Below are 17,583 nucleotides of genomic sequence, written 5' to 3' on the forward strand. Positions count from 1 at the left end.
GTGTGGAGCCAGGAGAACTAGTGATCCTCCTGGCTGTACATTCTCGTGGTGTAAAAAAAACTTACTTATCTTGTCAGCAGTGGCCTTCAGCAATCCCTTTAGGTTGCTGTAGAGCCTGAAAAGCTAGTTGGAGCTTGTGCAGGAGCACGTGTCCTTGGGGGGCTGAACATACTCCCTCAAAATTTCCCCCTTTCCCCCCCACCATTTCACACGTGAGAAATGGACAAAACAAGTTCTAATCTCACTCCAAATTGTATTTCCTGTTTACAGAAACATTGTCCACTTCTATGCATTGTTAGGGCAGGCCAGACTTTTTCAGCTTTCTATTTCTCTATCTTTGATCAGCATTTTAACTCAAAAATGTTGATTTTTAAAGTATTGCGATCAGCAGAGCTTCCAATAAAAGCTGCTCACCAACACGGTGTTGGATAACTCAAATATCAGCAAGTGAAAGATCCAACTTTCCTTTGTTAAACTGTGCAGCAGATACAGAAACACCATTTCCCTTTTCGTTATAAACCAAATTTTTTTATTTTTTGGATATTACTGCCCCAGATCTCCAGTTCTAAAAGCCAGAGGCAGCTCCTATGTGAGAGTGCCATATACTTCATCCAAAAGCCTGGGCAACTCTAGTTAGAACATGGCACATCAGTGCAGTGACTTGAATCAGTTCCTTTACCCAAACATGAAACCATGGGCCAGAATTTTAAGTCCCGCAGCACCCGCCCGACCCGAACAGGCATGAAATCGCGCGAGATGACGTTGGGCGAGCGTCCTGATGTCATTACACACTCGTGCGATGTTTCACTCGCCAGGCGTGCGCAAAAATCGAAAAGTTGCCCGGCAACAATTAAGCGGGCAATTAAGCCCGTTAACGGCCCAACTGTCGGTGACTTTTCAAGGCCCGTCCAACCTTACGGTTGGCGGACGGACCAATTGGCCTTTACATTTTTGATGAAACCTCATCCAAGGGCGGGATGAAATCTCCGTTAAATTTTAAAATAAGAAGAAATATCTGCCGACAGTTTTTTATTTAATGAGTTCTGCTTTCAGGTGCTCGATTGTGCTGCATGGACATTTTCTGCAGCGTTTTTGTGCTTTCTTTTCTTATTTGCATGTCTGCAGCTCCCTGAGTCATCTGTCTGCCTTCAGGGAGCTGAGCGGAAGTGCTCACCAGCACCCACGATGAAATTGGCGTCCACCCACTTCCTACCCCCAATGGCAGTGCTGAGCCTTTCTCCCGGTGTGTTTTATGCTGGCTAGCCATTAATTGGCCAGCCAGCGTAAGATCGTGGTCGGGGCCGATCGCAGGTAGAAGTGCATTTCACGTCCGCTTCTGGGCCTGCTGGTCGCGCATGCCCGACGAGGGAAAAATTCAGGCCCATGAGTTAGTGCTAGAATCTATCTCAAGCTTTTTATACAGGAATATCTAATGCTTTAATATAGTAAGTGTACGTTAAGAAGATGTTCTCCAGACTATTATATTGATGCTTTAGAATAAATGCTCAGTTAACAGAAATCTGTGGACATTTTTATGAAATTTGATATATGTTGTGTCATTATTCTTGTAGTAAGAACTCTATAAATATACATTTATACTTTAAAATGACAATAAAAGGAAGTAATAATGCAAACATTTAGGACTCTTGAGGCATGAAAATTTTAAGATGGCATTGAATAGTTATGTTCTGACAAATCACTCACCAGCAGCTCCAATAAAGACATGTGATTTAAACCCAGCTAGCTGGCAAAAAGGGGCACAGGTAATTGGGTGGAGGCGACACCACCATAGAATTATATAGGAATTATAACATGCAAACAAGCTGTTCAGCTCAGCCAGTTCAGCTTGGTAAAACAAAAGCAAAACACTGTAGATGAAGTCAATGGGATGTGAAAGTTAGACATTTTCTATAAGGGGCAGCTCATCTTCAACACTAATTTTACATCTGGCTAGCAGGTTGGGAACTCAGCCCGTGGTCCCAACTCAATCACTATTTGCAAGAAGTGACAGATAGCTGGTATTCTATTCTCACCTAATTTGTTCAGACGAGGCCATTTTGAGGGACATGACATGATATTTAGTTCAGCTTCCTGGTGCAGCGTGGCATTAAACCCATTTTCAGATACAGAAAAGGATTGATTGATTCTTTTTAAAAAATGGCTCCTGGTGGAAAGTGTGAGGTTGCAAAATGATCCTTTAAAGGTATTAATGTATACATGAACAATTCATTTCATCTGAAATGCAATTTAATACTTAAAGTCTTGGCACATGGACAAAAATTACTCCTTAATCTGGGGAAAGAGCCTCTGAACACTTTGCACCACAATTATACCTCTTAATTTGTTTGCTCTTAGCCACAGCAAGCCTATAGGGGGTTATTCTTTTTCAGTTGAGAAGTTCTGAAATCCCTTGAGCAAGGAGCAGTTGGTTAGGTGAATCTTGGGAGCTCCTGGATGAACTTAGCTGTTTCAACGATCGAGTCAGTGGCAGGGCCACTAAACTCACTCCATATATCAATGTCTAAGCTCACACAGTGTTCTCAGCTGGTTCTGACAAGACAGGGAGGTGCAAAATCCTAAGGTCAATTACAGGCAACATTATGCTGACACAGAATAAATCTTTTTAACAAATGTGTACCTACCAAGATGTCCAGGCAGGCAGCTTTGAGCAGAGTGATCTGATCTGCAATGGTCAAGCTCGTGAAGCCAGGCAGTCGTTTAGCAAATTCCACTATTTTGATAATGCACTTTGTGGCGAGTTCGCTGAATTTGTCCCACAAACCCAGGTCAAGCCGTACCCGGTGGTCAGCACTGGAATTCTGTAATCAACAAAATCAATAAATGTATAATTGCTGGCAATGAAAAGGCACTTACAAAGCATGTGACAGGTGTAGTACAGTGGAACTCACTGAATGATTCAGTCCCCATGAAGATCAGTATTTTAAGCTGCTGCAAACCAATTATTTTATAAGTTGAATCACTCATGTCATATAATCTAATTTAGATTTAATTTTTCTTTGCTCATTTGAGCTGATTTTAATGGAGCTCTACTCTATAACCTTTAATAAAATACTTGTAGAAAAATAAATACTCCAGGCTGCTATTATCAGAGTTTTTAATAAAACACTACTAGTAAGTAATTAGCGAAGTTCCCCTTAAGTTTAATTCCATAGAGGTAATTTTCTAACTTTGCGCTGATGGCAGGGAACCTCAATTGCAGGCTGTGCAAGTTGTAATATCTCTGGGCATGCTGCCTCAGGTTGTCATCATTCACGACTGGCAGGCATGATTTCTTGCTTCCAGTGTGTGCTTGGAAAATTATCCCTGTGAAAATTTAACACCAATAAATGTAAGCTATTACACGCTGGATGAAAGAATGTAGGATGTAAGTTTACAGTGAATGGAACTGAATTAGTACTGAGAGAGTTAGAAAAACCCCTTAGAGTAACAGTAGCCACCTCACTTTCACTGTCTATCAGGAAATTGCTAGCTTGATTCCCACAATTTTCAGCCCATTTTCCAACACGTACTCCAAATGGGCAAAGCTCCAAGTCTGTATTTGGAAAGTCAACCTGAAGAGATAAAACAATTAAAAAAACAATAGAATGATAAGATATTCAGGCACAAGTCTTCCTAAGTTGTACTAAGACTTTATGCTGGTCAGTCCACAATGCTCCTTCAGTTCTCTGCCCAAAAGGAGGTCCTTGGTGTTAATTTGCCAAATTTTGGCAAAATAACATGATTTTTTACCAAAGGTAGGGTGAGGAGGCAGGCCCTCAGCCAGAACGGTGATCAAACCCAATGCTATTGCCATTAATCTGATCCACACGCTAGCTGTCTAGCCAACAGAGCTAGCTGGACCCAAGTCCACTCTTACAATACTATATTCAGTTTTTCTTATTATATACCTGTAAACGCATTAGAAAAGAGCAAAATGAGTAATGTCAAGTGCAATGGGAATGAGACGTAAGGAAGGACTAGACAATCTTAGTGGGTGAGTTTTCTTGGGGGTTGCACTGCAAAACCACCGGGAAACAAAGTTATTGTGGAAGTGCAGGAGGACCACCAGAAATTCAGCTCTCCAGCCTAGAAAGAAATTGGCTCGGAGGCTACTTCACAAATACATAAGGGCTACTGAGTGCCCGGTTTTTCTGTTCAACAAGTGCTGTTTCGCCTCGAAAATGGTGTCCACAGTGATGCAGCCACTTCTGGTTCCAGGTACACCAGATGCCATGCTTTTTTAGTGAGGGCATTGCATATATGCAGGAATCGCCTGCTGGAAGTAACTCTTTTGAGTACAAACCCATTTCCATCTGTTTCAGATGAAATTACATTGTTTCATAGTTTGCCATTGTGAGATTTGAACTCTTGATACTCTTTTGAGTAAACCTGTTTCCATCTGTTTCAGATGAAGTTACATTGTTTCATAGTTTGCCATTGTGAGATTTGAACTCTTGATCTGCGGGTTACAAACCCAGTACCATAACCACTTGGCTATTTAGGCCAAGCTCTAGGTTCTCTGACAGCTCTTCATAGTTTGCCATTGTGAGATTTGAACTCTTGATACTCTTCTGAGTAAACCTGTTTCCATCTGTTTCAGATGAAGTTACATTGTTTCATAGTTTGCCATTGTGAGATTTGAACTCTTGATCTGCGGGTTACAAACCCAGTACCATAACCACTTGGCTATTTAGGCCAAGCCTCGCCTGCTGGAAGTATGTGGAGAGGGCAGATCATGACATTAATCAGCCAGCAACACTGCCACTTTGGAGCTCAACATCCCATTAATGCTCTTTCTTAATCTCACACAGCTGTTAATCTCAAACAGATGTTCACCAGCACTACTTAAATTGATCGTCAACTATCTTCTGGTTCGTTGCTGATAGATATCTGCTGGCTCTTGCTATAATTTTAGAAGTAATTGGTGATTTCTAGGGTTGTTTAAAATTATTCGAATCTACAGAAAATGGAGTGGATGGTGCTGAAGGACTTTGTCTTGACTTCAAGAATTCTGCACAAACCACTCACTCCCAGACATTCCCCTTGCTATAGCATGACAAGGAGAACAAGCGGGGTGAACAAGCTGCTGGAAGGTGGTGGTGGTGGGGGGGTGGGTGGGGGTAGGTCTGAGGTGGCGGGGGGTGGGGTGGAGGAAGCTGGGAATTGGTGAGGGTTGGGGAAGGCAGAGTGGGAGATGGGCACTCAGCAGGAGGCCCCATCTGCCCAGTGTGTTCAGGAAGCAATTCTCTTACCTGAATCTTAGTGAGGAACAATTTCATGAAGGACAACCTCCGGAAGTCCCCAGCATCACAGGTGCCAGTCTTCAGTCAATTCAGAATTTGGTTCACTTCACGTGGTATCAAGAAATGGCTGAAGGCACTGAATACTGCAAATGCTATGGGCCCTGACAATATTCTGACAATAGTACTGAAGACTTGTGCTCCAGAACATGCCGTGTCCATAGCCAAACTGTTCCAGTACAGCTACAACACTGGCATCTGGTTACAACCTTGCCAGGATATTCAGATACCCAGGGAATGCTAGCAGTGTGTACGAAGAGATCGAAAAGGCAACAGATTTATCAGCAAAGAAGGCAGCTCTATGAAAAACAAGGAGGGGAGGTCATTACTAACTGCAATAAACAGTTGGAGAAATAGGTGGAACACCACCTTGAATTGTACTCTCTGGAGAACACTGTCACCGAGGAAGCTCCAGATACAATTGAAAGCCTGCCTGGCATGGCAGAGCTGGACAGTGAACTCACAGGAGAAGCTTAGTTTTCCATGGGCAAAGCTCCAGGTGCTGATGTTATACTGTCTGAACTCATCAAGCACTGGAAACCAGCACAAAAACAGAATTACCTGGAAAAACTCAGCAGGTCTGGCAGCATCGGCAGAGAAGAAAAGAGTTGACGTTTTGAGCCCTCATGACCCTTCGACAGAACTAGGTGAATCCAAGGAAAATGGTGAAATATAAGCTGGTTTAAGGTGTGGGGGTTTGGGTGGGGGGAGAGAAGTGGAGGGGGTTGGTGTGGTTGTAGGGACAAACAAGCAGTGATAGGAGTAGATCATCAAAAGATGTCACAGACAAAAGAACAAAAGAACACATAGGTGTTGAAGTTGGTGATATTATCTAAACGAATGTGCTAATTAAGAATGATGGTAGGGCACTCAAGGTATAGCTCTAGTGGGGGTGGGGGGAGCATAAAAGATTTAAAAATATTTAAAAATAATGGAAATACGTGGGAAAAGAAAAATCTATATAAATTATTAGAAAAAACAAAAGGAAGGGGGAAGAAACAGAAAGGGGGTGGGGATGGAGGAGGGAGCTCAAGACCTAAAGTTGTTGAATTCAATATTCAGTCCGGAAGGCCGTAAAGTGCCTAGTCGGAAGATGAGGTGTTGTTCCTCCAGTTTGCGTTGGGCTTCACTGGAACAATGCAGCAAGCCAAGGACAGACATGTGGGCAAGAGAGCAGGGTGGAGTGTTAAAATGGCAAGCGACAGGGAGGTTTGGGTCATTCTTGGGGACAGACTGCAGGTGTTCTGCAAAGTGGTCGTCCAGTTTACGTTTGGTCTCTCCAATGTAGAGGAGACCGCATTGAGAGCAACGAATGCAGTAGACTAAGTTGGAGGAAATGCAAGTGAAATGCTGCTTCACTTGAAATGAGTGTTTGGGCCCTTGGACGGTGAGGAGAGAGGAAGTGAAGGGGCAGGTGTTGCATCTTTTGCGTGGGCATGGGGAGGTGCCATAGGTGGGGGTTGAGGAGTAGGGGGTGATGGAGGAGTGGACCAGGGTGTCCCGGAGGGAACGATCCCTACGGAATGCCGCCAGGGGGGTGAAGGGAAGATGTGTTTGGTGGTGGCATCATGCTGGAGTTGGCGGAAATGGCAGAGGATGATCCTTTGAATGCGGAGGCTGGTGGGGTGATAAGTGAGGACAAGGGGGACCCTATCATGTTTCTGGGAGGGAGGAGAAGGCGTGAGGGCGGATGCGTGGGAGATGGGCCGGACGCGGTTGAGGGCCCTGTCAACGACCGTGGGTGGAAAACCTCGGTTAAGGAAGAAGGAGGACATGTCAGAGGAACTGTTTTTGAAGGTAGCATCATCGGAACAGATGCGACGGAGGCGAAGTAACTGAGAGAATGGGATGGAGTCCTTACAGGAAGCGGGGTGTGAGGAGCTGTAGTCGAGGTAGTTGTGGGAGTCGGCAGGCTTGTAATGTACTTCTCTCCCCCCACCCAACCCCCACACCTTAAACCAGCTTATATTTCACCATTTTCCTTGGATTCACCTAGTTCTGTTGAAGGGTCATGAGGACTCAAAACGTCAACTCTTTTCTTCTCCGCCGATGCTGCCAGACCTGCTGAGTTTTTCCAAGTAATTCTGTTCTTGTTTTGGATTTCCAGCATCCGCAGTTTTTTGTTTTTATCACTGGAAACCAGCACTCCTGAAGCATCTGCACAAACTTCTCAGTCTCTGCTTGAAGGAGGGTGCAGTGCCCCAGGAGATGCGTGATGCAAAGATTTTGACCCTGTACAAGAACAAGGACAACTGCAGTGGTTGCAACTATTGAGCCATCTCCCTGCTGAGCATCATGGGAAAAGTATTTGCCCGTGTTGTCCTTGTCAGACTGCAGATCCTGCCTGAACACATCCACCCCAAATCTCAGTGTCGTTTCAGAACTGGAAGATTTATAATTAACATGATCTTCTCAGTCCAGCAGCTGTAAGAGAAATGCCATGAACAAAGGAGACCGCTATATATTGCCTTTATCAATCTCACAAGGCATTTGACCGTGTGAGCGCAGACTATCCATTTAAGCTGCTGAAGAAAACTGGCTGCCTGGCAAAGCTCCACCATACCAAAGATAACCTTTAATGGCAAATGGACAGACTGTCAAGCCTGCGAAGAGTTTGGTCTGACCATCAGGATCAGGAAAAGAAATGTCATGGTCTAGAATGTTGCAATACTACCACGTATCAGCATTGACAATGTGAGGTTAAAGGTTATTGACAGCTGCAAATATCTAGGTTCCACAATCACCAGCAATCTGTCACTTGATGCTGAAATCAACACAGCATTACGAAAGCTGCAGCTGTTATGTTCAAGCTGAAAGAGAGAGTGTGGAGCAACAACAATCTGACAGAGAACACCAAACTACAAGTCTGCCAAGCCAGCGTCATCAGTGCACTCCTCTATAGTAGAAAAACCTGAACAATGTATGCTGATTAGGAGAAAAGGCTGAACAGTTTCTACCTTCGCTGTCTCAGGTGTATCTTCCGCATCTCTTGGCGGGGCAAGGTCACCAACTCAGAGGTCCTAGAATGTGCTAATTCCATCAGCATACTCTCATTGCTAAACCAACTATGTCTGTGCTGGCTCAGCCAATATCATCACATGAGGATGGCTGTATATCCAAAGGCCTCTGTACAGTGAACTGGCCACTGGGTCACAAGCACCGGGCCATCCAAACCTTCGCTACAATTACTACTGCAAGCAAGATATGGAGATAGTGGACATTGATTCTGACAACTGGGAGACAGTTGCCAATGCCATGCCCTCTAAAGGCTGATTGTTTGGAAGGGTATTTGGAAGGGGTGAGATAAAGTGAAAATCTCAGCTGGCTGAAATAAGGGCCCAGCGAAAACAGAGGCCAGCATATCATGAATCTTCTCAGCCCACTGTCTTCACCTGCAACAAATACAGCAGAGACTGCCATGCCAGAGTGGGGCTCCTGAGCAACATTAGATGATGCTAATGTTATAACTGTTTCTATTTTGGATTATATTAAGGGTTAAGAATTTAGAGTTTTGGTTTCAGTTTAAGTGAACTGGGGGTTGTTTACTTTTCGTTTGGTTTAGTGTGCCTGCGTGTGCTTACAAATTTTGCTTGAACGTTTGACCCAACTGAGAGGCTTCTAGAAGCAAGAAAGCCCTGAGGTTGCTATGGAGAAAGTTGCTGAGAGTGGAACCATGCTCTAAAAGGCAAACTGATAGGCTTTTTAAAGGAAATAAGTAAATGTAAGAGAAGCTGACCTGGAGACTGCAGACATTCAGTCTGTTGTGTTTAACCAGAGAACTCAGTTCTGTATGTTTGGAGGAAAAAAGGGAGTTCTAGAGAATTGAGTAGGACCAAGTAGCCTTGTAAAGAGAGAAGTACAGCTACGGAATAGCTGCAAAGCAAGTGTCCACATATGTCTGGTGAATCATGGTACGTGACATCAGAGACGCCTATATTGGTAGTAGCATTGGCAGGAATATGCCATTGACCTGAGCTGTGACCTATGCAGCTGGACCCAGTGAAAGAGAACCTGCCTCCCAGAGCATGAGTGTGTTTAAAAGCTAATCAGAGTGAAAGCCACAGTAAAAACATTAAGCTGGGTAAAATCTATTGGATTGAGTTTAGAAATATAGTTTAGAATCATTATTTTATTTGCTTAGTGCGCCTAGTTAGTCATTAGACCATCACAGTGCAAACCATCATTTAACGAGACAGAAGGCTGCCAGTAGTGATAGTACTGTTACGAAACCTATCGCACAGGTCAATGCCTGGTATCCTGGCAACAGTCATGGTGCCTTCATTCTGCAGGAGTTTGCACCACCTGGATTTGAGCCAAAATGACAAATCAGCAGGTGGCTACTTAGTAACAAGAGCTATACTTTCACAGCGTGGATTATGATTAAGGTGTGTAACCCACTCACACATTGACACCATGCATATAATGAAAGCTATGCTGCCTTACAAACTTTGATAGAGCAGACTATTAGAATGCTTAAACAAAGCCCTCCACTGCATGGATTGGACTGGAAGAGCCCTTCAGTAGTTGCAAGAGCACATGTCAAAATTTGTTGTGGTCTGCTGTATGCTGCACAACTTCACCACCATGAGAGCGCAGCCCTGGCTAATAGGTATACAGCCAGAAGATGAGGAGAAGGAAGTGGAATGGAGGAGGCAAATAGCACATCCCTTTTCTGGCTGGGCTGCTGTCCATGATTGGCTGCAGCACCAGTGAATCCAACACGATTTCCCCATTGACTAACTGTTCCACATCTTCCCTTCCCTCCCTCACTGACCATCAAAGCGTCTGCTTGGCCACAATGCAAAATTAAAAGCCACCACAAAAAATAAGCATTCTAAACCAAATTTAAAAAGCAAACTATGCCATATTGCAAATAACTAATCACCCTACTGCATTCCCTTAGTGCCTGTTTTCCATGTGCCTTTGCCTGTCCTGGTGCTCCAACCCCAGGGGCTGCAGCATGGCTGGTGGAAGGCTGCTGACGTTCAGTGGAGAAGATGGCAGACCCCGAATAGCTCTAGCCCTAAAAAGCCCAGCTGTGGACTCCACCATCTCGGCATGGGGCACAGTAGTCTGGACTGCAATGCAACAAGGGCACTGGTGGAGTGATAGCAGCTGAAGGACAAATGATGTCAATCTGAGAGAGGTTCATGCTCCACAGACCCATTGCCACTCCCCAAGGATGGTGCCTCAGAAATCCTAATAATTTGTTGGACCTCTGTAAAACACTGCAAGCCTCTTTGCACATTGTAATCTGCTGCCATGGTGGTAGCAGTAGTGAGTCTGCAAGGTGGAAAGCTGAGCTTGCATGACTTCAGCCTCAGCTTCCACTGCAGCATTCAGATGTTGGGAGGCTTCCGTTTGTGTTGCTTTGGAAGCTGAGAAATTGGTCATCAGTTGCTGCATAATGGTTGGATCTACAAGTGTACTAATGGAATTGGCCACCAGTTCCATGTTGGGAAGGATCGGTTCCAAGCTCTGTGCAAAGCCTTGTGCCAAATTGATGCCGGATTCCTCCATGTTCTTTGACATTGACCACATACTTTCTGGCAGGCTTCACAATGTACCAAACATTTCTGTGTGCAGGCTCAGCAGCCATCTTTGGTAGAGTGCCCTATTGCAATGCTCATGTGAGTCCTCTGGAGCAGAACTCATGTTTGACCTTGCCCTCTGGCAAGTTGGCATCTGCATTACCCTTGTGCTGGTTGCAGGTCAGTCATAATCAGTAGCTCACCACGTGAAGATCCCGCCTCTAAGCAACCTTATAAATTCCACACAGTGTTAGCATCTAAGCTGGCGGCTGAAGCATGAGAACGAGTGGTGATAATTCTTGCTCATCACTGTCCTCCTGTTCTTCTTCCTCTTGTTCTTCCTCCACTGCCTGGTTATGTTGCAGTTCCTGGCTATCTGAAAGGAGAAAGGCACAAGGATAAGGATGTTACTGAGGGGATGGGGTGTGGCAAGAGCTTACACCATCTGCAGCTTGGAAATCAGGAGAGATTGTGGGAAGAAGAGGAAGTGGGATATGAGAAGGGTGATTAGGTTTCAGGATGGTTTTTTTGGTTTGAGACCCACTGCTAGTCACAGCCTCAGCAATGGCCACATCAATGATAGTGGGCACTATTTCCTCCATGGAGGTCAGAATATGTGGCCACGTCTGTTGACCGTTGTTGCAGCGCTAATACCTATGGTTATGTGCCATCTTGTCCTGCAAGAGAGAGGTAAGAGTGTCTGTGAGTATGGAGCAACATATCTGGGTATTTGGCTGTCATAACTGAATAGCTGGCAGAGTGTGCAAGCTGTGACAAGTCGGTGTGAGGCTAGGAATGTGCAAAGTGTGTGAGGGTGAGATGAAGCAATGAATGTTCGATACGAGGTGTGATTGATACATATCATTGGTAGTTGAGATATGTAGGTGTGGTATATTCAGCAATGTGTGAAGCTAGTGATGCAGTTAGTGGGATATTACATTTAAAGGTAGATTCGCTGACTGTTGCCACTCATGTGAGGTGATTAAACATTTTGTGTCACTGCATCCATATCTTCCGAGGCGTTGCCTGCGAAGACTCTCTGTTCCCATTGTCTTCGTAAACTCTGGAGGATCTCCTGGAAGTCCCCTGTGGATAGATAACATTTCTCCTCCTCTCCACATCCTGCATCAAGAATTCCAGTGCAGCATCAGAAAATCATGAAGATCTCTTTCTGCCATGTTGTGCCATTCTTCAGTGTTCCCCACATCAAAATCACTTTTGGACCAACTTTCACCTCCCTTTTAAGAAATACAGGATAGATTTAATGATCATAGGCTAGCTTTAACTTGTATTAGTCTTTCACAATCTTGCACTCCCCTCAGATGGGCAGCACACTTAGCGCTGACTGCACACTCCAAACATTTAAAATAGGAGGCAGCATTAACCAGTCAGAGTGGTTTTACCCCATATCACAATCCCTGTGCTCTGTCCAATTTCACACTCAAACTATGTAAAGGGTTAAAAAATAACGATAGGGTAAACTGAAGCTATTATTTCCAATCACACAAGGAGGAGAGGATCAGAGGACATATACAAATTGATGAAAAGTTAAGTTAGAACAGTTAACAGGAAACAAAATATTTGTTCAATAATTGATGAATTTTGGAATAAACAAAATAGTACTATCAAAGCACTTATTCAGTTAAATTAAAAGATGGGACAGTTAATGGACTACAGGAATCAGCTTTGTGGATTAAATGGTCTTTTCTCAACATCATGGCCTGGATTTTGTGGTCATAAAGATGATGAAACTGTCAGCATTCACCATTAGAAATCACTGAACTGACAAAAATGTGCCCTTTTATGTGTAATGTTGCTGTTAAAAGCCCCTAAAAAAAGTTAGCCATTGTTAATAAGGCATAACCGGGTACTAAGGCATACTCACTGTTGAACAACCTCATTGGCCCTGGAAAACTGTTACATTTATGTAAAATTAAATTTTTCCATCTTGATAAAATTCCAAATTCTATAATAAAATAATTGTTTTTAAGTTTGTTTGATATTTCAGCTTTGAATGTGTATGTCCCAATCATTTATTTTGTTTTCTTTAAAAAATATTTAAAATTGAAGGATAAACAATGCATTTTTAATTCCAGGTTTTCTGTCTTTGAGAATACTCCAATGCAACTGGCTTTCTACACTGTTTGATGGCAATACCATTGCTGGACACCTAAAGAGCCTGCTGACTAGGTGCCAGATTAAAGTGACATTGGGAATGCGGAAATCCATGCCTCAGAAATCTTTAGATCTTTATGTTCAGCTTTCTACAGTCATTGGCAGGCACAGTCACAAAATCTAAGCCCTTGGATTTCTTTCCGATTCCTCCCTGAAGCAGCCTTAATTTTTGTTGAGTTATTTTAATGTGAGATCTTCCTGTGCCGTGCTGAGAAAGGTAAATAATGACTGGTCCACTCTAAACCATGCATAACTCAGCAGGATATTTACCCTATCTCCAGAAAGGGAGGCACCTGACTTCTGCTCGGCTGCTTCTCACAGTAATATGGCTGAGAGTGGGATGTCACTGGTATGGAACCATGTAGTTGCAATCCACCACCCACTGCTCTGACATTGCATATATTGTTGTTTCAAGATATCACAGACTACACAGCCTAGTTTTATTTGAGTTAAACAACAAAAAGCAGCTAAGTGACATGTATTCTGTACCATGGTGAGTGACTATATATTTTGTATAGCTAAATTAAAATAGTTTGGACAGGTGTGAAGCAAGGTGGGTTAAACGTGGGGACAATGGGTGGCCCATAAACTGCTGACTCAGATAGGAATGGTACCACTGAGCAAAGTTCACTCTCAATTCCCCAATATATTGACAAACAATTCTTTCTATGTAAGTAAGCAGTCTCATGGGGGTGAAGTACCATAATTTGCTCATGTCAACTTTATCCTCCAAAATTAACAAAGAATTTTGACCCCATAACATTTTGAAACTTCAAAGCATCAGTCACGCTATTCATTGCATAAACTATGAAAACTTTGCCAACACAGATGCATTTTCAAAGTGAAGTCACAAAAGAGTAGCATTTCCTCTACATCCAGGATAATTGATAACTCCCTGTAGTAGCATTGCCAGAGAATAGTTGTGCGTGTACAACAGAAAGGTGTTACTTGCTGTAGTTATGAGGCTTCCTTCTTCCCTTCAAAAAGATATACAGTCTGTTGTAAAACAGCTAATGTTTACACGGGTAGATCTGGACTTTACCAGATCTTGGGATGGGCTGGGAGGCAGGGGGCTCATTAAATAGTGAGGGAAAGTGCGGGGGGGTGGAGTGCCCATTGCCTTCCTCCTGCCAGGGGCGGAGAAGATGGAAGACGGCCCTCCAAGCCAGAAGCTAATTGAGTCACTTAACTGGCACATTGAGGGACTCATGTCATTGCCACTGGCAATGGTGGGCGGGTCCTCTGCTGGTAAACCCTGGTGGCCTCCCTGCGGGTTGGTGGGGTGCCCTCCTAATCGGGTAATCTATGACCCACAGGAGCCATGTGGTGGCAATGGTCGCCCCGTGGCAAACTTCCACCTTGCTCTCAGCAACCATTCCATCTCCCCTCGGCGAGACCTGCCTCCGATTGGCTGCCAACTCTTAAAGGGACGGAAACCGCGACGACAGCTAGTCAGCTGCTGGAAGAGCCTGAAATGCAGCTGGGGATATCCCACAAAAGATCAAGTCGGGGCTGCCCCAGGCATTCCGACCTGTTGCCAAGGCCTCAGCCGCTCTCACAAAATCCAGCCCCTATGTGCAAGTCCAGGATTTATGTGATGCACCGTATTTGCTCAGGTGGTGGTGTCAGCATAATCTCTGGAGAAAACTGCTGTACATTTGTGTTACATTTTATCTTCCTGTTTATACAGCAAGGTGAAGTCCATCTGGAATAGGATCATTAACAGTAATTTGCAGAAATTCAGAAAATAAAATGCAACCTAACATAACTGCAACCTTAGTTGCAATAAAATTTACTTCATTGGGGTAAGAAAATGTAAGTTCATGATTTTTCACTGCCTGGAAGTCTGTGTGGAGTGTGCACAGACAGGTGAAAGGGCTTAAATAATCAACGTGAAGATTTCAGAGAATGGTTGCACAAAACAGAACACAGCTTACTGCAAGGAATAACAAGCTCATCTGGCAGGCAGCTTTCTTTCAATTCAATACATATGTGAACAAAATTTCCCCAGAAGCACAGTTTAGCAGTCTGGTACAAAGGAGTTGAATTATGACTTCCCTTTTCAACTTGGTCTTTAGATAATTTTAGGCATTTACAGTTGTCAAACTGAACTGCACAATTATTAGAAAGTAACCAGTCACAACTCAGGCAATACTGAATGAAGTCCCTAGCTTCACAGTACAATTTACAATTTCAGAAATATAATCTGTTAAAAAAAACAAAGGGCAGGATTTCCTCCTTGTCGGGCGGGTGGGCCCGGGAGCAGCCGCAAAACGGAGTGCCGCCCGCGGTCAGGTCCTGAGCACGATTTCATGCTGGCTGGCCAATTAACAGCCAGCTAGCGTGAAACGTGCGCTAAGAGCCTCAGCGCTGCCGGGGAGGGGGTGAGGGTGGGAGGAGTGCGAGTGCTGAAGTTTGCGCATGCACGGGTGTGCGCTCACACAGAGCTGCCTCAGGGAGCTGAAGATTTTTTAAATGAAGAATGAAGAGTTCCAAATAATATAAACATGTCCCCACAAGTGACTCAGTCACATGAAGAAGGACATGTTAAAAATGAGTTTAAACATTTTTTTATTGTTTTTTTTATATTCATTGTTGGAAACCTCATCCCGCCCGTGGATGAGGTTTCGCAAAAGAATGCAAAGGCCGCCTGGCCTCTTCGCCTGCCCGCCAACTGTAAGGTTGGACGGGCAACGAAACATTCTATTTAATTAGCTGCTTAAGGGCCTCAACAGGCCTCTTAATAGTCAGCAGGTGCGGTGCCCAATCTCACGCGCGCCCACCGACCAAAATATTGCGTGAATGCCTGATGTCGTCGGGACGCTCGCCTGAGGTCATCGCGCACTATTTCACATTCGGCAATGTTGGGCGTGCTCCCGTGTGCTGAGCTGAAAACCCTGGCCAGAATGTATTCTTCGAACATCTGGGCCAGAATTTTCCGTTTGATGGGCAGGTGGGCCCGACCGACCCGGCGATGGGTGGGCAGCCGATTGCCGCTGCCGAAACGGGCTGTGCCGCTATTTTTCGCGGACGGGCCATTTAAGGCCTGCCCAGCGGGTTACCGACTCCCATGGAGAATAGGAAAATAGTCGTGGGGGCAGGCGGCCTCAGACTGCTGGTTCCAATGGGGAGCCGGCAGACTATATAAAGAGTGGCCAGGCAGCCTGCTTGAGGCAGTGCACTATGGCCACTTGGGGAGCGAGGGAGGGAGCTGTGGTTCCACAGGAGCATGAGCAGGAGAAGGGGGGCAGGCTGCAGGAGAGGCCAGCAGGGGGCCATTGTATCCCTTGCTTCTCCGATGCATGCCTTGCTGTCCTCCTCCAAGAGATGTCCAGCCGTCGGGATATATTGTATCCGGATGATGGGAGGAGGAGGGCCCCCCATGTCACCAGCCAGGCTTGCGAGGCGGTTGGTGACGCTGTAAGCACCCATGATGATGTGCGGCACACTGGCAGCCAGTGCCGCAAGCGATTCAATGATTTCGTGCACTCTGGAAGGGTGAGTACCATGTCGGCCTTGGCCATTTGACTCAAGTGGTAGCCTTAGCCTGAGAGCCCCCCCGCTGCCACGTCTTGCTGTTGTTAACTGCATTGGGCATTTGGCGCACGCTGGGTGGGCAAACAGATAGTGACCATGCTCACATCAGCCTTAGTGGTTGAGGAGAAGATGGGTTCTCCCTGCAGCATAAGTTGGTGTTTGTCACACTTTAGTCTGGGGGCAACCTGCAGGGGAGGCAGTACGACACATACTCAGAACTCCAACACATGTCTTATTGATGGTGGTGAGATGGTGGAAGGGGAGCCTCAAGGTATCATGGCCAAGTGACAACTGCTGGCCTCGGCGCCGCACCTAGTTGCGCCTCCTTGTCATGGGTGCTAAGACCCGTGTGTTATTGAAAGTGATGGACGCCAAATGTGTCCAAGGTGGCCACTGGGAGAGGGGGTTGGGAGCAGCCATACTATCTTCTGGGGACTGATCACCAGTAGTGTGGACAGGAGCTCAGATGGGCCACAGTGGTTGGGGTGCGGTGTGCACGTGCAGAGTACATGAGCGATCAGCCCCAATAAATGCTCTTCTCTGTTCTGCAGACAAAAACAGAACACAATCAGCGGGAGCGCCAGAGGACTGGAGTTGGACGTGCCCTCCTGCAGCGCCTCATGCGTTTTGAAGAGCAGGCCATGGAGGTGGGGAGGAGGCAGGAGGCCAGGGTGGCCGGGGGTGGTGAGGCTGGGGTCCGGCGGTTAGGTATTTGAGGTCCACAGTCCCATTCACTCTGTCTGCCCACCATCCAAACCACTGGTGGTTGCTGCAATCGTTAATGCTGCAACACTGCTCATTCACAGACTGAGACACTCTGACGTGTGGGTCATACACAAAGGACCCTCGTCTCTGTGAGGAATCACGTCTCCACCACCTTCCAAAGTCACCTTATCCCAGTTGTGACCACTATCACCACGGTCTAACATGCCATTGGATCGCTGCTGCAGCCAAAGACTTATTTCATCTGAGGGGGTTTGGGACCTCCAGCTCCCTTTCAGCCAGTGAGCCCCACATTACTCTGTCCAAAAGGTCCTCAG

General features: G+C 45.4%; 1 protein-coding gene across 7 annotated transcripts in view; it reads right to left on the minus strand.

The window, feature by feature from the left end:
* The window catches only part of LOC121276196 (retinoic acid receptor beta-like), a 290,694-nt gene that overhangs the window by 50,266 nt on the left and 222,845 nt on the right, over positions 1-17,583 (minus strand). For 5 of the 7 annotated variants that reach the window (XM_041184326.1, XM_041184324.1, XM_041184330.1 and 2 more), the window contains 2 exons: positions 3,459-3,572; positions 2,643-2,819 (listed from right to left, as the gene is read on the minus strand). In XM_041184326.1, coding sequence (XP_041040260.1) covers positions 2,643-2,819; positions 3,459-3,572 — 291 coding nt within the window. The remainder of the gene's footprint in view (positions 1-2,642; positions 2,820-3,458; positions 3,573-17,583) is intronic. The other 2 variants (XM_041184327.1, XM_041184328.1) reach the window with 1 other exon arrangement.

This window comes from Carcharodon carcharias, chromosome 3 (assembly GCF_017639515.1).
Source record: "Carcharodon carcharias isolate sCarCar2 chromosome 3, sCarCar2.pri, whole genome shotgun sequence".
In the NCBI taxonomy this organism is placed as follows: domain Eukaryota; kingdom Metazoa; phylum Chordata; class Chondrichthyes; order Lamniformes; family Lamnidae; genus Carcharodon; species Carcharodon carcharias.